This window comes from Suillus subalutaceus, assembly GCF_016647625.1.
Source record: "Suillus subalutaceus strain FC151 chromosome Unknown DFJ58scaffold_312, whole genome shotgun sequence".
NCBI classification, from domain to species: domain Eukaryota; kingdom Fungi; phylum Basidiomycota; class Agaricomycetes; order Boletales; family Suillaceae; genus Suillus; species Suillus subalutaceus.
Window position 1 is genome coordinate 13,168 of NW_024540561.1, and position 24,552 is coordinate 37,719.

The 24,552-nt window shown below is 48.2% G+C and overlaps 6 protein-coding genes across 6 annotated transcripts; 1 reads left to right on the top strand and 5 right to left on the bottom strand.

Moving 5' to 3' along the window:
• Positions 1–1,631: 1,631 nt before the first annotated feature.
• On the bottom strand, positions 1,632–2,681 carry DFJ58DRAFT_711234 (uncharacterized protein; the record flags this gene model as incomplete). The annotated part of the gene is made up of 1 exon (XM_041383840.1): positions 1,632–2,681. One exon carries the CDS (start codon positions 2,679–2,681, stop codon positions 1,632–1,634), a length of 1,050 nt encoding a protein of 349 aa, XP_041235329.1.
• A 746-nt stretch (positions 2,682–3,427) lies between these two features.
• Positions 3,428–5,963, bottom strand: DFJ58DRAFT_824733 (armadillo-type protein). The gene is made up of 9 exons (XM_041392159.1): positions 5,638–5,963; positions 5,264–5,583; positions 5,134–5,212; positions 4,885–5,110; positions 4,697–4,828; positions 4,563–4,647; positions 4,412–4,512; positions 4,022–4,353; positions 3,428–3,972 (listed from the first exon to the last, which is right to left on the bottom strand). The coding sequence occupies exons 1-9, from the start codon at positions 5,915–5,917 to the stop codon at positions 3,551–3,553; spliced, it is 1,977 nt and encodes a 658-aa protein (XP_041235330.1). The 5' UTR covers positions 5,918–5,963; the 3' UTR covers positions 3,428–3,550.
• Positions 5,964–7,317: 1,354 nt separating this feature from the next.
• DFJ58DRAFT_824741 (uncharacterized protein) lies at positions 7,318–8,596 on the bottom strand (the record flags this gene model as incomplete). Its single annotated transcript, XM_041392160.1, is given in 4 exon segments — positions 7,318–7,643; positions 7,694–8,069; positions 8,123–8,535; positions 8,549–8,596. Coding segments are annotated over 3 exon segments (827 nt in total), but the record flags the coding sequence as incomplete, so codon positions are not given.
• A 2,495-nt stretch (positions 8,597–11,091) lies between these two features.
• On the bottom strand, positions 11,092–11,763 carry DFJ58DRAFT_824744 (uncharacterized protein). The gene is made up of 3 exons (XM_041392161.1): positions 11,688–11,763; positions 11,401–11,636; positions 11,092–11,339 (listed from the first exon to the last, which is right to left on the bottom strand). Exons 1-3 carry the CDS (start codon positions 11,726–11,728, stop codon positions 11,320–11,322), a joined length of 297 nt encoding a protein of 98 aa, XP_041235332.1. The 5' UTR covers positions 11,729–11,763; the 3' UTR covers positions 11,092–11,319.
• Positions 11,764–13,885: 2,122 nt separating this feature from the next.
• DFJ58DRAFT_736989 (uncharacterized protein) lies at positions 13,886–15,844 on the bottom strand (the record flags this gene model as incomplete). The annotated part of the gene is made up of 9 exons (XM_041386887.1): positions 13,886–14,037; positions 14,088–14,436; positions 14,498–14,566; positions 14,621–14,720; positions 14,781–15,033; positions 15,102–15,373; positions 15,423–15,599; positions 15,650–15,764; positions 15,820–15,844. 9 exons carry the CDS (start codon positions 15,842–15,844, stop codon positions 13,886–13,888), a joined length of 1,512 nt encoding a protein of 503 aa, XP_041235333.1.
• Positions 15,845–16,391: 547 nt separating this feature from the next.
• DFJ58DRAFT_750576 (uncharacterized protein) lies at positions 16,392–23,442 on the top strand (the record flags this gene model as incomplete). The annotated part of the gene is made up of 19 exons (XM_041387750.1): positions 16,392–16,495; positions 16,546–16,817; positions 16,878–16,946; positions 17,003–17,313; positions 17,374–17,706; positions 17,762–18,130; positions 18,199–18,449; positions 18,497–19,012; positions 19,067–19,146; positions 19,717–19,867; positions 19,926–20,065; positions 20,113–20,210; positions 20,265–20,526; positions 20,625–21,814; positions 21,871–22,248; positions 22,296–22,542; positions 22,601–22,909; positions 22,964–23,130; positions 23,189–23,442. The coding sequence occupies 19 exons, from the start codon at positions 16,392–16,394 to the stop codon at positions 23,210–23,212; spliced, it is 5,271 nt and encodes a 1,756-aa protein (XP_041235334.1). The 3' UTR covers positions 23,213–23,442.
• Positions 23,443–24,552: the final 1,110 nt, after the last annotated feature.

Consider the following 24,552-nt stretch of genomic DNA (forward strand, 5'->3'; position numbering starts at 1 on the left):
TTTGCGTCCGCATGCGCTAGGCGCTCACTAGCACTATCCGCGCCGCTCGGCAGTCTCCTATTTGCGTGTGTTGTTCGCTTATCTCCGTGTCTCTTTTGCAACTGTACTCTACCTTTTCCAATGCGTAACATCGCTCATTTATCTCCTAACTATACTCCTGTTCTTAAGAGTGCGATATCGGTGAGGCATTCGAACGCTTTTGCGAGAAAAAGACAACAACAAACGTAATATACAGGCATCTTTTATTGTAATTCACAGTCGAAGATGAACGGAGCGCTTGTACTTATGTATAACGCACCGCGGAGTCACGGACGATGAGTCTGATAGGTGGGAACTTGCTCCAGAACAGAACCTCCATGAATGCTGTGAATATTAATATGTGCTCATTCCTTTCTAGGACATTTTGGAACCAGCGTAACAACGTCAATGACTCGGATGAATGGCATGCGTGAGCTACGTCAACGTCCGAGTTGGCACAGCTAGTTATATCTCGATAACCACCCCACAGCTCAGAAGACAGGGGAACTTGCGACATTGGTAACGGGTCGCTTAGCTCTTCAAAGGAGTTATCACGTTTCGCATAATTATTATAGCGTCGTTCGTACTATCCATGCTTCGACTTGTGTCAGGCGGCTTCGTAACAGGCTAAATATGCGTGCCGCGTGCATTCGAAGTTTCTCACCATTTTCAAACATGTATGACCAGACCGCACTGGAGCGTGCATGCCTTCCGTGCCTCGCAGCTGTCTAGTTGCGGTGAAAATTCCTGAACGACTTTGTCGCACGTGTAGATGAGTAGGGAGAGTGTTGCGAAAGTGAGTACTGTCATCGCGACAAAAATGACATGGTGATTAGGGGCTAGCAACTGTATTGTTGGAGTGATGCTGTCGAAAGAAGTTCGACGTACACATGAACGTGTCGTACACGTGGATGGCTAAGCGAGTCGCGAGAGAAACGCGTGTCAGACGTCTTCATGTTAGGTATGTAAAATTGTCTTTCATCTCGCGTTCACTCGTCACGCGTCAGTTCTTTTATTAGTACATAGTACTAGTTTGAGACATCCGCGTATATCTAGTCGGACGGACAAAAACACGTTCACAATGACTAACACGTCGAGTTCTGCATTACCTACAGGTGTCGAAGGAAAATAGGCTCATCCAGCCTGGAGTATACTGCGGTACTACCACGGACAGTCGCGCACTCAAAAACGTGGTCCAGACTGGTGTAATTACGAGTCTAGGAGGAAGCACGAGATCGATATTATAAGAGCGCATTATATGCGACTCGCAAACCTAACACTCTTGGTGTGATTAATACCTATAGCCATGTTGGTAAATTTATTATCCATCACAGCTTCAGAGATGAAGCGTGTGAGTGCTGTTGTCTTCAGAATTTAAATCACTGGAAATTCATAGAGCTGGTACATGACCTATGGGATGCATCAGCTGGGCATGACACTTATAGACAGTGAACAAATCGACTAAGTTCCGCTCGCGCTGGAACCCGAACATCATGCATGTATTAGGTGCTGAAATTCGAAAGTGTACATGCTAGCATGTACAGTGACATATGATTATACTATACAATTTTTCTATGTGGAAATCAGTCATATTATAACACTCCTAGTCAGCTTCACAACATGCACGCCCAAACTTTCTCCCACCCATCACGAGTATACCAGCATATGCGGGACTCGGACACCTTTAAACGAATACCATTTGATCGAATACATTCCTCTCCAGGATCGATCTCAGCAAATGCCTCGATTCCCTTGGAAATACAGTCATACTGGTCCCTCAGCAAGGATGCAGACAATGTCAGCAGCTCCACGTACGAGTGGATTCCCGTGAAGGTCAACGCAGATTGATCGACGGAGGGCTTGATACGCGGGTACGGCAGAAAGACGATTTGAAGGTTCTTGAAAGAAGCCCATGGAGTGATCTCCATCCACAGAGGCAGGCGGTAGTCCCGACATAAGTCTGTCGTGTGTGACCCGTAGTCGCATACGTATGGGGTTGAGAGGTGAGAGATTGAACTAAGGAAAGCAGATCCCTGGGGAGTGTCTGTGAGGCGCTCCCACCGTGGGCCAGTAGTGGGGATACACGATAGCATCAGAGTTTGCGTGTTCCAGGGAGGCGGAGAATGTTTGTTGTTGACATGTGCGGCCGCACGGAACTTCCATGCATGTTCCAGGCATTCTACGAGAAGGTCCAGACTTGTCCAGCTGAGGGCAAGGGACGGTGCAGCGAGTAGTATCGGAGCCAGGAGGCTGATGTCAAGCGGAGATTCTAACGGCTTCAGTGCATAGGCCCGGGGGGTGTAGGGCAAGTGAGCTGGCGTGAGATTCCCACCATGGGATACAATCCACATCTTGTGTATACGAGGTGCGTACTCAAAATGGAGATCGTTTCCTTTCTTCCTGTACGCTTTTTGCATACGTAGAGCATGCACGAACTTTTCTGCGCGTCGAAGGTCCCGCAGCAATATGGTGTGCAGGAGTTCGGGAAGCACAACGCGCCTGACAATTTTGGAGACGCGACAGAGTGCGAGTGCAGATGAATATGGACTTCTAGCATCATATAAGTCAGCCTGGTCAAAGGTCGGTCGCGCGGCATATTCGAAGATCACGAAGGCAAGCTCAACTGGAAGGTCGGTAAACGAAAATAGGGCAATAGGTTCCATGGCGGGCAAGTAGGATGCGAAGCTGGTTTGAAGGAGCCCTGCCTTTAATACTCGTATTGTCATGACTTATGTACAGCCTCGCCCGCAGCAGTGTACGGTAGACGATCGTATGGAGGACCACGCGCTGTGACCCAGAGGTTCGACCTGTCCATAGCAGCGCTTATTGTTCCTTCTAGGTCACAACGTGATGATCAACAAAGACGCGGGTTTAAACGTTCACCATGTATGGCTTACAAACCTGGCCTGTTGCGCCCTGACCTGTGAAAATTCTTAATCAGTAGGAATATTGATGCAGATATAGCACTGCCACGAACCATAGAATAATTGTTTCGATCAGACCCATCGGGCAGCACATACACGCCGAAGCCTGTCACGACCCTAAAACTTTAAATTTACATAAAGGCTTGACCAGAACTCTGGGCGGCTGGTGATGTGATGCCAATCGGCAGAATTGAGAATCCAAGTAGACACAAACACGGTTACGCAAACGACAGTACATTCCCCTAGCACAGTGGTACAACCAATTGGAGTCGTGCAAAGTGGAGCTTTGGCAGGCGACTTATCTTCGCATATGCTGAAATCAAAAGGGTCTCGTCTTTTCTTCATGACGAACTGACAAGCATCGTTTAAACGAGACTCTAAGCAAGGTTCTCAGCTCAAGTCAGACGAAGCCTCCTCCTTTAACGTCAATTGCGAAATCGCTCACATGGGTGAAGCCTTCTGCATTGCACGACCAATCGACATACGAAGAGAGACAGAGAGGCCGGGGGTAGCATTTCTAATGCAAATCAGAGCAAGTCAATCTTGATAATATAAATGTATCCGCCAATCTAGGCCAAGGTTCACTGACTAGGTCTGTAGAATGAGCATCATAACAACAATGCATTGATCTTATCCAGTAGGACATTTCTCCCTTTGGTCTCGCTCTTTTTTAATCTCTCGACAACGTCCTCACCAAACCAGCCCTTGACGGTCCGTTTTTCGTCAGCACTCCCCTCTTCCTTGATCCGCTGCAAAAATTCTGCAATAATAAAGGCACCTTCTCCCCCAGCCATGCTTACTGTCAAATCCTCACCAACAATGGACATGAATGCAGACGCGAATGCAGATGGGGAGAACGACGATGAGCGAATGACGGATTTGCTAGCATGCGAGAAATGCCCGCCCTGGAAAAGGGATTTATACATTCGTGACGTGTGCGGGAGGTCAATTGGATGAAGCTTTGAAGCATCCTCTGAAGGGTATATCGACGCTAATGGTTGAAGGAGGGATTGCATAGCCGAAGACTTGTCTAAGAAACAAACGTTAAAATTGATAAAAATCGAGTGAAATGCACCAACCGCCGTCAGCATAAAGCATAATGTCCAACACTACCAAACTTCCACCGGTATCTCGCGCGGCTTCCGCGCCGTTGTCCTCGACGAACTTGAGCAATCCCTCACTTGCTGCTCCCCGTATTTCACCTTCGCGAATAACCGCACTTTTTTTGCTGGTTTTGCCACGTATAGGGTCTATCTCAGCAATTATCGCTATTTGGGCAGGTGTGAAATGCCGCCGTGATCGAGGTACAAGCAAGTAGAAAAGAGCACGTCGACCTTGTGGGGTGTTGATGAGTGTAGGGGCGTGGGTGGTGATTTCCGAAACAAGGGATTTGGCCGTCAACTTTGTATCACTATAGAAAAGTGTGTCAGGATTCATCAACACTGAGCCAATAAACTAGAAAAACAAACTCGATCACGTCTAAGGCTGTGAAGAGGACGAGCTGAGCCTCATCGTCTGTACACATACGCTCAACATGAGGTTTGATGACTTTGATAATTTGTTTTCGGTCCTGTACGACAAACATCAATATTCGCCACTCGAGTCAACATCTGAGTGTACCTTAGCTGTCCCATAAGCGATTAAGTCTCTCACAACCCTGCTACCGTCTTTTGTATGGACCATCTCGGCAAGGACATCCTGGCAACTGCAGATACAGTGTTAACGAATGATATATCAGTTAAGCCTGTATTTACCTTTCAAATATCTCTTTGCGAAGTCTTTCTCGTTCTGACTCATCTTCCGTCACATTGATGGCAGATAAGTATTCCAAAAGTGCCCTGTGAACGATTGCATGGGTTATGGCACCTTTATCTGAATTGTTAAAACTGTCGATAGCGTCATCGATTAGAGGAATACATGATGTTCAATTTCAGATGCTTACATCCTAGTTAGATTTTCTTTCAGTGCTGCCAGTACGCGTTTTCTTCGTTCGCCCTCAAGGCCTTCAAGAACCCCAGGAAAGCCTTTTCTAGCATTCGCCTTCTCAGGTTCAGAACCTTGTGTTTGAGAGAACAAAGCGACTTCCTTGCCGTAGAAGTCGCGAAGAAGAATTGAACGCTCGTATGCATTTGCATAGAGCTCGAAGGAATCGGCAAGAACCACAGATGCTTCCCGGTGTGTAACAGGAGACGGAGTACGTTGGACTGGAATTCGAGCAAGATAGATGCTCGATGTGCTGGACAGAGTCTGATCAACTTGGTCACTAAGAACTACTACCGTCGTCAACAAAAGGCTTGGGAGTGAAGATAGACCACACAAACCTTCGAGTACTTGCTTTGAGCTAATGCCTTGTAATGACCTTTAAGCTCCATCGCGACCTGGTCCCTCTCCTTTTGCCCACCATATTTCACAACAGTCTGGATAATCCTGCTTGCGTCATGCTTTAGAACGATATCCTTGACTTTTCCTTGGGTGACCTTCATCAGTTCTTTCACATGCTTCTGTCGTTCCGCGGAGGGTATGCTTTTTTGCCGAGCTAATGACCAGACGCGCTTTGCATCCGCAAGTAACTGTGAATGTGGTTTAGCTGCTCGACGCTGTTCCTGCAGTACACGTTGGACTTTATGTGATTCTCTCGCAGCTATTCAGAACGGTATGAATCGTTTGGATTGTGTCTCTGTAATCGTCAACATACCGTTGGGGTCTCTGCTGGAAGCACCATCCACAATCATCTCATCTGGGACTATCTCCTGCTCCTCAGCTTCTTCTTCCGCAAAGTTATCTTCTTCGTCATCGTCGTCCTCATCGGACAAGTCGTTTGCTGGTATTGGCTGTGTAACAGGTCTACTCCGTTTCTGGACTTTTCCTTCCTCGAATTTCGTTGAGGAAGGATTTTCGGAGTGCTGTTTCTTGGATTTGGGGCCACCTTGTGAGACCGCTGGTCTTTTCTTTGATGCGCTTTGCAGGCCAGGCATCGGAAAGGTAGGGGCTGGGCGTTAACGTTGAGCAGAGAAGCTCTTGGGCCTCTATCATCTTGGAAAGTTTTTGAGCACATGTTCAGCGATCTTGTCCACGTGACTATTTATAGCGCCTAAATTGATTTACGCGCTTTTCTCCGAGCGTTCAACTTGACTGTACATACTGAAGTCCTGATGCCAATATTTTTTCACCGCGGTGATCAAGATCCTACGTGCTTCGTTCCACGTGATGAGATGCTCTCGCCCGTCGAGTACACGATGACAACGATGCGCTGTGTGCGCAGCACCGTCTTGACTCTTCCCAGTATACCTGGCCACTTCAAGTTGTGATAGCGAAGATCTTGATGGCGTAGGGACACCATATATGCTACTGGATTGGCTTGGTGTCAGAACGTTGGAGTGGAACACATTTTCCACCACCGACTGCAAAGGGAAAAACTCAGCTGGCACAATACACTGCGGACTTGCTGGCACGCACTCTTATGCGTACTAGCACTCAGTTATCACTGACATGAATATCGAGGGGAATCGACTCCCACCTCACGTGCAGGACCTCTCTGCATTCGAGTCCATTGATTACCTGATCTGGACACTATCATGCAATGGCGGAAGAATTCGTCTCATCCTTGAACACTTTCCTGTTTCCGCTTATCCGCACCAACCTTGGCCAACTGAATCTAGTTGACGATAATTCCAACATCACTGGGTATGTATCCAATACTTGTTGCTCTGATCGAGATTACGCAGCTGAGAGCTCGTCAGGGTATTAGACTGCGATGACTGGGCTTGTTGATTACACCTGCAATGCGCCGTGATGTGCCCGGCGATGATTGCTGCTAGTACCGATCCTCCGTATGAAGGACTTTTCTGCTAGAATCATCTCCTTTAGCCTGTCTGATGACATCCCGACTCGTTTGCCTTCCTTGATGGCAGACGATGAGCTGCATATCTTTCAGTTGACAATCAAGAGCAAAGGTGTCCGAGTCTACACCCATTGGGCGACAAAGTACGCCTTCTCAATCCTCGATGGATCGAGGCAGCTACTGGGGCTCTGCCTGGATTCGTTCTGGCTCACCCTGATATGGCGAGTCTGTCGGAAACACATCGTCGTTTGTTGGAGATGCTGTGGGATGGATCTACTTCAGAATGGGGTGGTAGTAGGTCTTTACCCTTGTCTCACTTCCTATTATATTTGATAGGGATGTGCGCCTCCGGTGGTGCGCTCTGGTTTCTCGTGTATGGCTGGGTCTGGCGTAAAGGCAGGCAGGGACGTCCAGGACCAGACATCAGCCACCCCTCAATGCGCGCCTCGAGTTCGACCTCTGAATATTGTGAGCAGCCAAGACCCTGCCTGCTTCTGGATAGGCTGATCGGACCGCTGATTCGTGAGCCGCAGTCCTCGACATCGCTTCAGAATTCTCCATGTCGCATGCATCCTTCTCATGAATGCATGGATAGTGTCATGACAGTCACGATAAGTTCACAAGGATTGTGCAAAATGTCCAAGATTAAATCAGCAAAGTACAACTACGCATACAGATATAGCAACGAAACGCGGTATGAGTTCTTTGTCAACTCTTAACGCCACTTGTTCTAATCATAGAATACCAGAGCTCTCAGCTCGATGGATTCCCGAGCCGGCGTTCCCTCTGGAGTGTTTGGGTCCTGGAACCCAGTATGAGGGGTCAACCTCGCGACACTGCCATCTTCTATCGAATCAAAGCTAGGACCCTTTCAGCACGACGGAAAGCTTCCTCGAGTTGCTTCGCTCACCATTTGATAAGAACAAACTCTTCCGGGGTCATTGCCTTCAGGTATTTCCACTGGTGGTTTGGGTTGTATTTGACTCCAAATGTCTCACCCTCGCGGTCAGCGTATAGAAGAGCGACAGGCACCAAGTCTTTCTCCACATCTACACTGCGGAAGTCGCATAGTGCAAGCGGCCAATCTACAGCTGCATGCGATATAGGACGCCAAAGGTTTATGATTTGAAAGCGTCTGCGAAGGAGGGAAGGAGCTTCTGTAGGCGGGAGGTGCCTATGAACACGAGCAATGGACGACGCAGTTGTTTGGTCCACATGAACCGCGGAGACTGGTTGACGTTTCTGTGGGTCATCACCTGCCTCACCTGGGCGACGGCGACGAATAGCTGTGACATGAATTAGGGATCAAGACCTCGTTTCAAATTAGTGGTCAACTTACTGTGATCGAAGATGACAACGCTGGTCGCTCCCGTGACCCTCTTGATGAGGTCGATACTCTCAGGATAGTATTCGCGTTCAACTTCACCATCATTCAAGAAGCTGGTGTGCTTCGCTGCTTCTCGCCCATACTGAAATCCAGCATTGTCAACCTTGTAAAGTTCCTCCTTCCCGCGCACGTCCTCAATTTGCACGTCATGCGGCTCCTGGGTCCAGTTGCGGGGCGGCTTTGTCGTGGTGCTATCTGCGTAGATTCTATTGTAAGGCCGAGAGCCGTCAAGTGGAGCAGTGAAGTACTGGAGGGTGCTGATGGTGTCAGAAGCCATGGTTAATCAGTTAATGCTGGACGTAAAGCGGAATGGAAATGTCTTCTGTATCATGAGCAAGTTATATCCTACTTATATATGTCTTCAAAGCTTCAAGGGCCGAGGAAGTCGCTTGGCTTACATATCACATTATCGATTCTCCTGGCCCGCTGATTGTTAATATGGATGAAAACATCTCATAAGCATGACACCACCGATTAATGCGGGTATCCATATCCAAAGTTGTAGAGCTTATTACCTTATTAAGGCTCTCCCACCTAGTATACATACATATAGCGTGCACAGCAGCAATAATGTCGTCATTTGGCGTTGAAAGCAGCCGACATAAATTACTCCTATAGAGACTATACCTGTGAAGCCCGAATATGTCCTTAAAGGTCGGAGAAGACAAGATCTCGCCAAAGGCATGATAATTTGTCATATAAGGCCGAGCACGCAACCGCAGAAGGGAAACGGGCATAGATGGTCCATAACTGCCACTATATTGTGGAGAGTGATATCAACCAGACTGGATCGAGCTTCATCAAGTTGCATGTGCGTACGAGGCGCACAGTACTAGTCCAAGTCAATGGGAGCCATCAATGTAGAGTCGCTCGCCGAATCCGGATGGCATGGATGAGGAAGTCGCGCAGCGCCCCATAGCTAGGCCTGAGTGAGGTCGTAGAATTATGAGGCGTACTCGGTCCAATATTCAGAGATGTGGAGGAGTACGCGATCCAGAAAGCGCACGCATACATGAAGCGTCGAAAACTCGGATGGAGAGTGCTGAGTAGTGAACGTGAAATACTACGTGATACTTACTTGAATGTAGAAAATCGGAGACACCAGACCTATGGTCATTGATACCAAACAATGACAAATACAGATCAACCGTGTATCGTGCATCCACTCGCATGATGATATGTGAATTTACCAGGTCATGTCTGCTCGCTCGTTCCAAATTGATGACCCAGAACGTGGAAATAATGCACCATATATATCACAATATTGATCCGTGATCGCGACAACTTCGGACCATATGAAATTCACGTCTTTTGTGTGCTCCAAAGTCGTGAACGTTAAATCAACCTCTTTTATCTCTCATACTATCGTTTATACGCTGATTTGAGCAGGCTGACTCGAGACCCGGAGTATACGATATTGTCCCTGTTCATAGGATACTTATTTCCTGTTTTTGAACACCTCATTTGTATTGCGGGTACCAATGGCGAGTTTCAAACTTGCTTCACCCTCACACAGTCGCATTTTTTACTACCAATGACAGCCTCCAGGGTTCCAGTTGCTGTCATTGGTGCATAGACTGGCTCGTTCCGCTGTTCTCTTTCACACTTCCTCATCTTGGACATACTCCCTAGTATCTAACTTACTGTCTCCTCCTCGACTGCGCACTGGATGCCTTGTGATTTGTAGGGGCGATGGGCGATGGGTCCTAGCACTTACAAGTGGTAAGATCTATGTCGTTAAATGTGTTTAAGATGTTATACAATCCAAGCTTTCGGTATTCGACGCGCATACTAGTATGTATGGTAATGTTGACCTTGAATTCTTGAGACAGGCACTATGCCAGCATCAAAGAAACCCCCAGTGACGCTGTGAATTCATAAGGTGGTTTGTACGTGGCCAGGGGGAAACAAAAGGTGCTGAAGCATCCACGTGTCTGCAACATTGTGTATATGGATAGGTACTCATGAAACTTTATTTTGATAGAATAATGAATGGTGGTCTCCCTGAATATTCATGTATCGAAAGCGAAACCGACGAGCGAACAACGACATGTAATACAAGTTGAACGATTTCTCGTCCGTCGCTGGGTGGGAAATGGAACACAGATTGACGCTATTGTATAGGTCATGGTTGAGAACCGAGAAGCGAAGAGAAACAAATTTAATGAGATGAATGTATACAATTCAAGGCGGCGCCCAAGGCCAATAGCTGTCACATTCAGAAATTCATCGTTGCTAATCGGAAGCTCTTGGTAACACCAAATTCTCATCTGTATCTCCAGCGCGGATGCATTGATGCTTGGCTTTACCAGGGGGGCTATCTTTGAATCGCTGCCACCGCCAGTTACATAACACCCTAGTATTGACACCAGGAGAACTCACCTTTACACCTTTGAACACATCAGAAAAATACCTTGCCTGTATTACTTCATGGTTTCGCCTGCGAAGTTACAGACATGGCTTCCGCGTCAGCTCTACGAAATCGATTCCGATGCTATCAATAATTTTGAAGGGTCACAGAGAGTGCGCGGGATGTTTGCGAGGGAACATAGGCGCGGTGGTAGTATTAAGGGATGGACGATAGATTGTCATTGGTAGTGGGGATGACGATCGCGGGGAGCTGAAAACCTGTGAGGTTGAAACAAGGATTATTACTGTAAAGCATTTGGAGGTCGCTCAAAGAAGATCAGCTGCATTGATATCTTTTACGGACAGCACAATGCTAACAAGCGTGTCAGAGGATAGAACAGCGCGGATATGGAAATTGGACGCTGGAGAGGACATACTGGAGGTGATGGGTGAAAATGACATATGAAGGGAGCATGGTGGAAAAGTGGCGATGATGGAGGTTGAGGAGTATATAAGACTCAAGAGGGTGCGACGGCGGCATAGAATGGATTGATGACGTCGATGTTGGGTAAGTCGTGTTCGGTGGATGCAACAAGGAGAAGAGTGCAGGATCCTGGCAACTGATGATGGAACCTAGCTGTTGATACTCGCATGTGCAAAGATGATCAATAGCATCCGGTCAATGAACAGACGAAAGGCAGCTCTGCATAGCATCAATCTTGGTACCGATCATAATACACGAGTCGATGGAAGATTATTGAACGATTAGATTCTTTCTTCATTCGACTTTAGTACTGATATCAGAAGTGCAAGACACCACCTATAGAGAATTCTGCGTCGCACGATTTGAAGTAGTCAGGTTTAAATCACATTATACGCACGGCTGACGCATCCAGCAAATTCCCCGTCTTCCACAAGCTTGCCCTCCATTTCGCGTTCCAGCACCATTTTTACCAGGGCCTTCCCGGATTCTGCAAGATTGGTTTCTTGTTCCGCAACGCTTCGTAATTCCTCATGAAGCACCAACCTCGCCATCCTTTGGGCAACAGCTTGTCCGTGATCACGCTTGAGCGAGGTAAGGTCATGATATAAAGGTAGTGAGATATGTCTGCCGTTTCTACGATGACATTAGTCCACTGGTTTATGAAAGAGTCGATACGAGACTTACCTCCCAGTCGCCCCAGAACACGCATCTCTCGCTTCCGACATAACAGCTCTAACATCATGCCCATCAGCACCTGCACTATCCAAAATCCTCTTTACAAACGACATCTCAATGATACCCGACCCAACAACAACAATGTCAGCATGCGTCGGGAGCTGGGAAATGTGAGCGGCGATAAGTGAAGGTAGGTAGGATCAGAATGAGAGACTAGGGCTTGGGAGTGGGAGCGCTGGATGCACGCTTGGAGGGTTTTGAAGGTGTGGAGGTTGTCAAGGAATTTCAGCTAGTGCTAGGCGGATGAGGGAGTTGTTGCCCATCGCGGGAAGGAAGGGACCGGTGCGCTTGCAGTTTGTCGTGTTTTATGATTTCCTTGCAAGCTCGGTGTTGTTCGTCTTGGGCCATAGGCTTATAGCTCGATGAGTTCGTGTCAGTTGCGGACTTGTTATATGTACCGACTCCGTGGCCTGCGTGTATCTATCATCAACATCCTCACCAACCAAGTAAACTGACTCACCTACCTGCCCGTCGGCAGCGTCTGAGGTCACAGGACTTGTACCTGCATGTAAACAACCGCACACTCGCACTTGAGAAATTCTTCTGGAGTATTGATGCCTTGGCGAGTATTGCTCTTGAAAGGCATTGGGAGAAAAGGGACATGCAGCACGGATTGCATAGGAGATGTGATGGATTTTGTGAGAAGGTGGAGGAGGGGCTGGGAGAACGTATACCTGGCCGCAGGAATCATCAGTGTCTAGGTACTCGAGTCAAATGAAAAATGATGCCGAATGTTGATGACGAGTGAAAATGACTATTTGAAGGGAGCGCCAGTCTTCTTTGTGGAGAAGTGGAGATGTTGAAGGAGTGTAGAAAGGGTTGATGACGTTGATGATACGCATATCCGTCAGGCGTTTTGGGTTAGTAGAGCAGGATCCTGGCGCTCGTGCCAGAGCCTAGCTAGCTGTATGTCAAGGAAGTGCGAGTCTTGAGTTGGGGCCCAGGTCCAACTAGTTGGGCTTGGGGTATGTCGTGGAATATTGGATAAACGCTGCCATTTTTGTCACAACAGGTGGCAGGATCCTGACGAGTCACTACTGCCAGTACAACTTAAGATGATAGCCTCAGTTTGAACGGACAAACCTTACATAACTGCAGGGCCTACCTGCCACATTGATGAAAACCCTTGGTGGACTTAGCTTATTTTAGGTATACTGGTTGGGCATTGGGCAAGCATTGGGCGTTGGGCGTTTGGATAAGCACTGCCGAGTATGGAAGACAGGACTGCCGCGCTCCGTTACATAGCGTGACCACACTCATATCGGGCAGGTGTGATGCAGGGACTCCGTGCACCTCTAGTGTCATCTACTATATCGTAGCGGCGGCCATGCCGCCAGTCCCCGACTCTGCTTGGTTTTGTTTTCTATATGCTGTACATGCTTGTACCTTCGATATACGACCTCCACCTTTTATTCTATCTGAATCTTGTATGTGGACTGTTGTCAAGGACCATTCACATACTTCTCAATTGCCACTGCATTTGTTAGCAAGTATGATTACGACTTTTTAGCTTTACCCTCCCTTCACAAGTTCAGTGAGCAAGCGCTCCTCATGCTGTGCCCCAAGCTTGGCCATTGTGTCACCCCGAGATGGTCGCATTTTTTGATGGTGAGTTACCCCTGCCTTCTATCCCATTGCGTGCCCGTTGGACCTCTCTCCTGGGCCACCCGCAATGCTCGGTTTGGCCGTTTTGCCCCGGGTTGAGCGAGGTGGTTTCACCCCCACCCTCCCCCATGTCCACATTTGAACTCCTCACCTCCTCCACCCACGACGCTCGGTTTGGCCGTTTTGCCCCGGGCTGACTGAGGTGGATTCACGCTCCCCTCTCTATCGTCCACATATACATCACGCAAGGGGGCATGGCCCAATACATTTGTTGATGCCCTTGCATTCCAGAGTTGTTGCGAGTTGAACGTGGAAATCAAGTACGCGTGTCACGACGGACGGTTTTTCATTCAATACACGTAAGCTGCAACTGATTTACAGACAATTGACCGTTTGCGTCCGACAAAACCCTCCCTACTTCATAGAGTCGGGGACTGTTGTTCATTGCAAATTGTGCAAATTTTAAACACGACTGAGGGGTGTAGCCATGGGTCACTGCTAGTTCAACTAACACAAAAAGACAAACTCTACACTAAGTTAAGTCACCAATCAAATGTTTCATCGTTGTCCTCCTCATCAGAGAATCCCGCAATAACTAATGCCTCTTCCTCTATGATTGGGGCTGTAGGCAGTAAGTGTGCACCTGGTTCGTCCAACTCAGCCAGTTCATCCAGCCGGTGATGATCAGATGCATCTAATGTGCAGTAATTTAGTGCAAACTTGATTCAAACAGAGAAAACGTACCAAGACCTTGTCCGCCGTGAATGCCACCCATATAGTAAGCACCATCAGTATCCTCATGAAAAAAAAGGTCATTTTGGTTTTCGAGGAGAGGCAAAGGCTCTTCATCCGGGTCAGTGCCATCTGTAAGAGACCTGACAACAGCTGGCACCTGCACAGAGCGCTGCATCGAATCATACAAATCTAAGTAGACCGTCCATACAGACTGACGAGTGATTGGAGGGCGGCCTAGGTCTTCATAACAGCCTTGAATGAAGTTGTTGAGGGCTCGGGGAACCAAATCGAAGACCGGATGATCAGGGTTCACATAGAGACGGCGGACATAGTCTATATCGTCTTGTTTGACTGTTACCTAGAATAATAAGCCAGTTAGTGTGACAACGTGGTTCAAGTAGTATTTGAATGAAGCGCACCTTAAAGTTCAAGGCCCCGAAATCTTCTGGAGACTCGTATATTAGATTAGGTACACCGTGTGGAAGCACCTAGATTGTAAGCGCTAAACAAATGTAAATGACTACTATCAAACAATCAAATACCTTGTTACGATCTGGCCTCTTGAGGGTGTTATTAACGCGGTCCTGATACCTATCTAGCTCACACTGAAGCCATGGAATAAAAATCCAGCGGAAGATCATGCTAAATACACCACTGTGAGCAAAGTCGAAATGGTGGAAAGCCAGGCCCGAAGTCACTTACACCTGAAGGGTGTTATCACTATCATACCAGCCGTTCTCCACTCCTTCATCCAAGAGTGTTTCAAAACCAGGAGTAAACCGGCGCCGCAACTGAGACCAAGTGATCTCCGGTTTAACATTCTTCTTGGTCCGCATCCAGCGGTGTTGTAATGTACCTTGCAGTGCCGGATCATACATTTGACGAAGCATAGTGTGTGCATTGGCGATTCCATAGTTTTCAGTGCCGGGATCACTCTGAGTCACTAGTGGCATATCTGTCATACCCAGGCAAGGCAACTTAAATGAGTAACAGTGCGATAGATAGTTATTAAAACGAACTTACGACCCAGTTTCTGGATGGTCTCAAGATAGTAAGTGAGAATGAGCTGGGGGTTGCGGTTGGAATGCCACACTCGGATCCACATGATGCGACCCGAGAATGGCTCCACTCCAGTGTGCAATGCAAGACCGAATCGAAGCCACTTATCATGTTGATCAACAGCAAATAGGTCGTTGACGCCGGCGGCCCAGAACCGCCTCCGCTTGAGACGGCGAGCTTTTCGCTGATGTACGAGGTCTGCTTCATAGATGGCACAGTATGCTATCACTAAATTTCTATTTGGTAGCTAGTCAGATACAGATCAACGTCAAACAAATTAAGTACCTTGAAACGCTCATTTCTTTCTCGTGAAATAGCAAAATCACCATTTCCCGCGCACCAGCATTTGGGTATGCCTTGCGAAGCTCGATCATGGCTTCACGGATAGATTCGATGGTGTGGCTCTGCTGGCGGGTACGCAGGAGACCCATGTCATTGCGGATCTCTCTGAACTTCGTGTATCTACACACAAAGATCAGAAAAATAGTATCAATTAGTGGAAATCGACTCACCCTAGTCCATAACGAGACGTGTCAAAATGATTCTGCAAGTTTTCTACAATCTTCCTGTCTGTTTGACGCGCTTTCCAGTACCGAAGGATGTGAGGAGCAATCACCTCAAGAGGTGCTGATATTGCAAGTCATGTTAGCCTTGTAATCACAATACATAGAGAGGTGCATACGGGTTGGTTTGTTTTGGTTGGGCATAGTAGTTTGACTGACGGTCACCATGATAGCTGCACTTTAAAAGCTTCAATGGCAAGTGCTGATAGCAATAAGCGGAATAGGTGCACTGGTCAGCAGAATAGGAACACCAAGATAAGAGTGGAGCCAGCAGAATAGGCGCACTGAATACCAACTTGAACACCACTGGCAAGATAAGAGTTAGCTGAATGAACACCAGGTTGAATGTGACTGCACCCAGTGGAATAGGAACACCAAGATAAGAGTGGAGCCAGCAGAATAGGTGCACTGAGCACCAACTTGAACACCAAGATAAGATTTAGCTGAATGAACACCAGGTTGAATGCGACTGCACCGATAGAGTTGCAGCCTGAGGTTGAATGCGACAAATGGCTAGACTAGAACGGTCAGTACAATTGAATAAAGTCCGCCGTGATAAGTCCGATGCGGAGACTTTCGGATACACTGCGGCAGATAACTTTAATATGTTGAATCTGTGTGCTGTTTCGACCACATGGTGAATCTGTGCATCATTTTGACCATGATCATGGTGACTCACATGTTGCGCACAATGATCCAACTCGCTGAAGAATTTGCTGACTCTCGACTTAGATGCAACTCAGTACTGCGGGATATCAATGACCCTCCACTTACTAGATGCGACTCTTCAGAGCGGTGAGTTTTTCCAAACAGTTTATATAAAGCCTGTCTCTGAAGTGTTGTAGGGCCACTTATATTCCTTCAATTCCTTCACTCACACAAGCACCTACTAGCATCATGGAACTCGTCTCTCAGTTTACCGAAGATGCTGTTGCCAAGGAGGACCGTGTCTGTGGTCGACCTGCTTGCCGCAGCACAATACTCAAAGGCGCTCCATGCTATTATGTTGCCACCATTGTGCCTGGCCAACCTGGTCGCTTCGTTTGTGAAGCATGTTACTTGCGATACTCACAGAAGCTTTCAACTTCGGTCCGACCCTCTTCAGTCCGCCCTTCTTGTAAGTACACTTGAAACCCCTATATAGCTTTTGATCAATGACGCTATTAATTACATCCAGCCGCACAATCACAGTTACTTCCAAATCCTCATATCATACGCCAGACCGTGAATGCAGCACAACGCAAGTGTAAGTCAAATTTCTCTATTACATATCAAACATGTCTGAATGGCGAAATTCAATAGCAACTATCAATCCACCCCGTGTAGTACCCTTCTTGTCTCAGCCCTCCAGTAGCACTGCGCACATAGGCCGCATTTCAGGCCCAGATATCGCTGTGCCTCTATCATGGCAACAATCGCCGGCTAGTTCCAACCCGAACATGGTATCTGGTGCTGCAGGGTATTCTGTGCACCATGCTCAGTATGGTCTGGAGCGTGAACGATGGGCTAAATTGGCATATGCTCCGCCCCCTGCAGAGACCATCACATTAGAGATATCAGCTGTATACGAGGGAAATTCACGGAAGAAAAGTGGGCGCGGCATTAACTTTGGGGTACATTTGTTTTTCTTTCTATCTCTCCAGGTTGCTGTTTTTCTGATGCTCATAAATCAGAATATTTGTGAAGGAAAGAAGGACATCGATGCTCGCTTGGACGCCCCTGGGCTTATACAAATCGCTTTAGATACTATTCTACCGAAAATCCTCACATTTGGAAGGGGATTTCCTTGGCGCACAGAAGAATTTGTTGTCCGGGATGCTACCTGGGTTGACCTATCCGGACATTTGCCTGCCATTCCGTACTTCTTAGCTCAGTGCTTAGTCCAATCTCGACGCGGACCAAAGACGACAACTTTCAAGACCAAGCAATTCTTACTCATGGTTGTTGTGCCTGCAGCGCAGTGGAGTGAGTATGAGGCATGGCTGGATAAAACTAAGAAAGAAGAAGTAAGATTCCGCTCATTCGATGTATTGTCACTCTGCTAACTCATAGATTTCTCAGAATATCTTGCGTGAACAGCTCCAACGACACAGATCTATCATTACTGTTACTGAAGAACGAGACCCTCGAACTTCCGGCACCAACTCAGATGACCCATGGGCCGCACAACAAGAGGATGAAGACCCATTTGGTCTTGACTTCGAAGGACCAGATGCCTTATCTACTGTGGGACGTAATTCCACTGTTACTGACAGCTCAGCACATAATCCGACACGTCCATCAGCAAAGCGGGCTCATGTTCGCAGAGAGAGCGACTCCACAAATAGTACTGTGTCACCTCCTCGCAAGAAGCCAGCACCTGGTGTATTCCACCTTCCTGACCGTAATGATTTGAAAGAGGCCTTGAAAAGTGGAGGTAGTGTAGATGCTGTGCGTGCACCTAAAGGTGAGTTCATCCTTTGTCTTGAGGCAGGCATTCTAATGAGTATTGACTTTAGTTTATGACTTCCGCAATGAGGACATTCAATTCCATCCAACCTGTGCGCCCACTAGCCGATATCTTGAAGACTCCTCAGTATCGTTCATTCAAACCCAACATCTCAAATTCGTCTATCGGACAACTCACTATCGATGTCCCCATTCGCAGCATGATCGGTATCGGTGCCTTTAAGACAGCTCATCCAGGGTGGCTCACGCTATCTCCCCTATCCTCCAGTGGCCTTGGGTCGCGTGCTCAGCAGGATGTTGTGTCAAGCGGCCATTTCACAGACCTCCCCCTCACACCCCTGGATCCAGCATCCTCAAGATTTCACGTTACGCACTACCAGATGAGCATGAAAAACTCCTCAATGAATGTAACTTGTTGTACTGGGCAAAATCTCTCCTTGACTTCACTTACGAATACATCGATCACTGTATCAATGCCGCACCAACTCTGCCATCTTTTCCAATACCCCGTGTGCGTTTCGTGGAAGCGGGCATTGCTTTGGCGTTTTCTCGACACTCGTCAAACACTCAGGGCACCTCCGAACAAGCTCCCATGGCAGACATTAAGGCGGGGATGTTTTCGGCGGTTTATCTCCTTGAGGAGTGGGTGACGTCTGGTACTCCTAATGATCAGACATTCGTGAAGTTCATCCACAACAAGGACTACGGACCTTCACTTGATGAGGATGAATACGGCTATGACCTAGCCGTCTTTCTCTCGTTTACTCAGCACATCCAGTATGAAAAGACAGAGGGTCTGGCGTTCATTTCTGATTATCAAGGCAGCACCGAGCTTCTGACTGATCCTCAGATTTTGACCCACCGGTATGTGCATTTTCAGCTACTATGGTTGGTGACCTTCATTAACTGCTTCTCTAGCTCAGTCAATGAAGGAATTGATCTTTTCGGTGACGGGAACATTGCAAGTGTGGTGGACGACTTTAAGGCAAGGCACCTCTGTAACCACTATTGCAAGTGGCCAGGATTTGAGTTGGAAGTATATGCTTAGGAGAGTTACTTATTTTTGATGAGACGATGGACCTTGTAATCCGAGCGCTGCCAGGCAGAGACACTTTCAAGTTGGAAAGAACACTTGTAAATAACTTATTTATTCGAGATTGAAGTGCACGGAGTCCTATTGCCTTATATGCGATTGTGACATGACTAGTGAGCGCGGCAGTCCTGTCTTCCAAACCCATTCTTAGCGCTTACTAATTAGTGCAATCATACGCTATCGTGCCGAACTGAAATATGGAAATATGGTGCATCATATGCATCATGGCCTAGGCCATGGAGGCCTGAGGCCTGAACCCTCAACCTCTTCTCCTCTCCTACTCAGCGAAACTTTATCTACAGTCCCACTCATTGTGAACCCTCTCTTGACAGTTTCCGATGCTGCATATTTTTCGTCATTTGTTTCTTCCCACCATCACGCGTACTAGCTTTGAAAACGAATATATCAGACTCGAAAGTAGGTCACCCCATATTATCTTCGCATCTGTTTCGTGATCCTCACGATCCTTCTACAGTCATCAATGGAAAGAATCTGAAAGTCCCCTCCGAGCGCATTCCCGCTGGCATTTACGTATCCATCAAAGTCGACTCATGTGGACGCTGGAAATCGGCCGTCAGCGTATTGTCATCTGACGAATCTGTAGCATGGGGGAATACCGTGACTCTGTAAAATCTGCGGAGTATTTTTTCTGACGCGATGCGAGAACTGATCTTCGGTTTCTAGATCATCGCATGCCTCACCTGCATTATCAGTGGAGATCTGGGCGTCTCATGAGGTTGGTCGAATGCTAGGAAGTGGAGAGGTCATCGGGAAACTTCAAATGTCGTGGGATGAGCTACTGGATCATGGAGATGAACCTTTTGGTGAGTGATTTGCTCCTCATTCACGCACATATACTAATATCTCGCAGTTTTGTCCTTCCCACCCGTTCGTGGTGTCCAGCCTTCCCTCACGTTGAAGGCCGTCGTCGTACATACTTTCGACAATCAGGACGGTGCACTGTCTGACGTGAGTGACGCTAATCTCTACTGTTAGCTTTCGTTGACGGAACGCCAACTGCAGTCCCTCGTAGACTGCAAGATTACTCGAGACGCAGATGCGGGCCACGCAGGACTTGCCAAATACGTGACGTGCAAGAGGGTCTCTCACCTGAACGATGCTGTGCAGCATTTTCAGTTGGTTCTGGACCAGTGTCCGGTCGGCCATCCTGACCGCGCAGCAGCCCTCACCAACCTTGCATATGCACGCCTTCGAGGATATATTTACAAGGATCTTCAAGACATTGACACCTCCACTTCCCTCTTTCGCGAAGCCCTTGCATTACGTCCTCAGCGCCATCCCGATCATCCATTGTCTCTATATAATCTCACCAAAGCGCTGACTGGGCGCCACTCTTTCACGAACTACTGCCTCTCTGTACAGAGGGCACCTACCTCAGGAGCATCGCGGCAGGGGCTAATGGTATCGACTATGTGATCGGCGGATGCAACAAACTTCCAGTAGACGCGTCCGATGAGGGCATCCACCTTCGACGAATCATCCTCGAGCTTTGTCCCCTTGGCCATCAACTGCGTCCCAGTGCCCTTCACTGGCTTGCACAGGCGGTAGAAGCCCGCTTCCAACAGTGTAGCAGCATCGATGACATACATGAGACCATACAACTTCGTCGCGAAGCTATGTCTCTGCGCCCCGAGGGTCATCATCACCGTGGTAGCTACCTGAACAACTTGGCCTTGTCACTCGCGTTTCGCTTCAATCACCAAGGCAAATCTAATGACCTCAATGAGGCCATCTTGTTGCACGAAGAAGCGCTGCACCTCCGCCCTGTTGGGCATCAATCTCGTGATTTTTCATTGGATAACCTGGGGGGCGCTCTCATCACCCGTTTCAACAAACGCGGCGACAATGATGACATCATCCGAGCTGTTAGCCTCCTTCGCGAAGCACTGTCATTGCGCCCACACGGACATCCACGTCGTGATACCACACTTAGCAACCTTGCTGCTGCGCTCAACGCCAAATATGATAAATTGCATGTCAGCGAGGATCTTAACGAGGCCATCGATAAATATCGCGAATCCCTTCGGATAAAGCGGCATGACCATCCCGAGCGCCATAGAACTCTTCGCAACTTGAGCTCGGCACTCTGTTCTCGTTTTAAGCAAACTGGAGAGAATGAGGATGTCGAGGAGGCCATTAATCTCTGCCAAGAATCACTGGAGGCTTTGCCTTCACTGCACCCAGACAGGTATTTCGGCTACATGCGGCTGCAGGTGGCCTATTTGTCTCGTTACCGAGTGCAACTCGACCCTCTTGATTTGTCACTCGCTGTAGATAACTTTAGACTGGCGTCGCGGCATCCCACTCAAGGATTCCCAGAACGCCTCATTCAGGTATATAATTGGATTGTTGCAGCAGAGAGGCACAGTCATGCATCTGCGCTAGAAGCCTACGTGACATTTCTGGAGCTTCTTGATGGTCATTTGGCGACACGATCATCCACCATTTCACGGCGTGAAGCTGCCGCTGCCTTCCATTATGCCAGATCACTGCCTGTAGATGCTGCAGCATATACCGCACGCCATGACAATCTACGACTCGCAGTGGAACTCGTAGAGCAGGGGCCGTGACCAGCAATGGTCGCTGGCCTTTCGACTCAAGACTCCAGTGGAGACCTCGAGTCGGCAAATCCGACACTGGCGCACAACTATTTAGAGCTGAGGCAGGCGCGTTTCCGATGCCGGTCCAGAGTTCTGCAACCATCACCGACAGAGCTGCTGCTGATCGGGCAGCAACCGAGTATAGGAGACTTACAAAAGAATGGGACGCCGCAGTAGCTGAAATCCGTAATCTTCAAGCGTTCTCGCGATTCCTGCTCCCGCCGTTGTACGAAGACTTGCGAGCGGCAGCACGCAAGGGCCCTGTCATCATCTTTGTTGCCAACAAATACTTGTGCAGCGCCATCATTGTCACAACATCAGGAGAGCCCCATCTTGTTCCCTTACCATCTGTCGGTCTCGTAGAGCTGAAACAATCTCAAGAATCGGTTCGCCAGGGCGATACGAGAACGCATCTATCATGAACCCAACGGAGCCGCGGAATGATCTAATAGTGCTCTTGCGGGCAGTGTGGAACGAGATCATGTTACCCGTCGTCAACGTCCTCCAGCAGGACCTGAAATTAAAATCCCACTCTCGCAATCTGGCTGTGTCCAACTGCAGCATTCATAGTCTATTCCTCTCCACGCAGCTCACCCGTTTCGAACGAACGCAGATCGCTCAAGGAGCCATGCCTGGAGGATCTCTATATCTGCTCTTACACGCCGACACTTTCGGCTCTGGTTAGATCCAGAAATGATGAAGAAGCGCGACACTCCGTCCTTTGTGACAACGGACAAGGTCAACCGGTGGCAGGGAAATGCAAGGCGCTCTTGGATATCGACAACGAGCTTAAGCTTGTCCATGAGCTTGTGCCCGCGACCACTAACCAAGGCACTGTTTCTGGAGACGCAGCCACGCGGCAGGTGCACTCAAAGCTTTGGAAGAGAACACCTGGGTGCACCCTCGCTTGCCATGCCAAGCAGGACCCTATGCAGCCTTACAATTCCCATTTTTTTATGAGAGATCGACTTCTAACCCTGCTGGATATTATGGAGAAAAATATTCCAGACGCTGAGTTCGCATTCTTATCCGCGTGTCATAACCGCTGTCTGTGATGAGGAGACGCCCGACGAAGTCATTCACCTCGCAGCTGGTCTCCAGTTTCGGGGTTCAAGAGCGTCGTTGGCACGTTGTGGGAGGTCGACGACGCTGTCGCAAAACACGTTGTCAAAGCGTTCTACGAGAATATGTTCAAAGATTCCGAAGGATGGCAGTGTGGATGGACTGTACGAAGGCGGCCTGGGCAACTCAACCGTGCTACACACGCCGTGAAGATAGACAGTACCACTCGAGCAGAGGATAGTTTTCATTCATATTGGTGTCTAGTCCCTGCTGCATGCTTTCATCTGATACGGTTTCACGGGTTATTGTATTGCATTATCTTTTCGTCTCCCTTGTACATGAGTGATAGCAATTACTGAATTAACTTGTTACGTCTGCCACGTATTCTATGCTATGTTGTTTTCGCGTTCGCTTTCGTTTTTTGTCTTTCTAGGAGTTTTCAACAAACTCATTCGTTGCTCGACGGCACGTTGCCTTTGAATGTGTCGTTTTTGCGGGACTCGGCCAGGCCCTTCAACATTTCCTTATGCACAATCATCGCGCCTCATCGCAGGCAATATCAGGATTAGAAGCACAACTCATCTACAAACCCACTGAATAGGAGCCGCTTATAACCAATGCTTTCGGTAGTACCGAGACCAAGGGAATACTACAGCGCTAAGGTTCAATGCGAGACATTCTGGTGCCACCTGGTAAAAGCGTGGGGAGCTACTTAGTTGTGATACAACAGGTGGTCTGTCCACACCTTCGAATCTAATTTGATACTAAATCACTTATATGAATGCCAAGACGAAATTGTCCTGCTTCCTGCAGAGTAGCACACAAGCATTCCGTGTTGCTACATGCCGGACACTCCTGGAAGGCAATCGAAATCAGGCTAGTTCCTGCATCGGAGTCGGCACTAGCCAGGATACTAAGGATGAGGCGTGGTTCCAGCACACACGTCTGCACATGGAAGCAAGAGACAACAGCAAAGCCAGATCGCGGGAAACTTCAGCAGAACAAGATTAGCCGCATTTCAAATTAAACTCATCTCGCAAAGTGAACTTGAAGCACGTGATATTTTATTGACGTCATAAAACAGTTGCCAACAGCCCATCTTGTCGATGGTCGTTGCAGTCCGCGGAAGTGTTTTATAGCAATCCAGACTGAAAGGCATTGTGCGGCAAACCGAATAGAGAAGGTGATTGCGGCGCACAACTTGAGCCACTGTGGCGAGAGGTGACTGAAGAGACGTTCGCCGCCTTCCTCCCCGTGGTCCTGGGAGGCACCTATTCTTCCCTCGGGCAACCAATCAAACAAAATCAGCCCATCGGCAATAAGTTTCAAGCTACCTCTGGATAGTGACTTGATGATCGCTTCGCACATCTGCATAAAGGGTGGTCGACCTGTCACAACCTATGCCAGGATCTTGGTCGCAAACCAACGTAACTACGGGCCTCGAACCTAAAACAGGATGCATGTGGACCGTCACGTCAGCGAAATTGAGAGCCTGTGCATACTCGTCAGATTCCCATTGAGCCATCAGAAAGCAGCTATTACGGGTATAAGCTAAATATTATGTATATCAGCTCAGGCTCCCGCTATTCAAACCAACCTTATGATCTGCACCAAACAACTTTTCGATA

What these genes read in the sequence shown, in the direction of transcription:
- DFJ58DRAFT_824733 (XM_041392159.1), bottom strand. Translation starts at nt 5,917, where the DNA reads ATGCCTGGCCTGCAAAGCGCATCAAAGAAAAGACCAGCGGTCTCACAA. An exon ending in TTCCAGCAGAGACCCCAACG is followed by an intron (nt 5,584 to 5,637) that starts GTATGTTGACGA and finishes CGTTCTGAATAG; the next exon opens with CTGCGAGAGAATCACATAAA. An exon ending in TCGCTTATGGGACAGCTAAG is followed by an intron (nt 4,513 to 4,562) that starts GTACACTCAGAT and finishes TTTGTCGTACAG; the next exon opens with GACCGAAAACAAATTATCAA.
- DFJ58DRAFT_824744 (XM_041392161.1), bottom strand. Translation starts at nt 11,728, where the DNA reads ATGTCGGAAGCGAGAGATGCGTGTTCTGGGGCGACTGGGAG. An exon ending in TGTTCTGGGGCGACTGGGAG is followed by an intron (nt 11,637 to 11,687) that starts GTAAGTCTCGTA and finishes ATGTCATCGTAG; the next exon opens with AAACGGCAGACATATCTCAC. An exon ending in ATTTGCTGGATGCGTCAGCC is followed by an intron (nt 11,340 to 11,400) that starts GTGCGTATAATG and finishes AATTCTCTATAG; the next exon opens with GTGGTGTCTTGCACTTCTGA.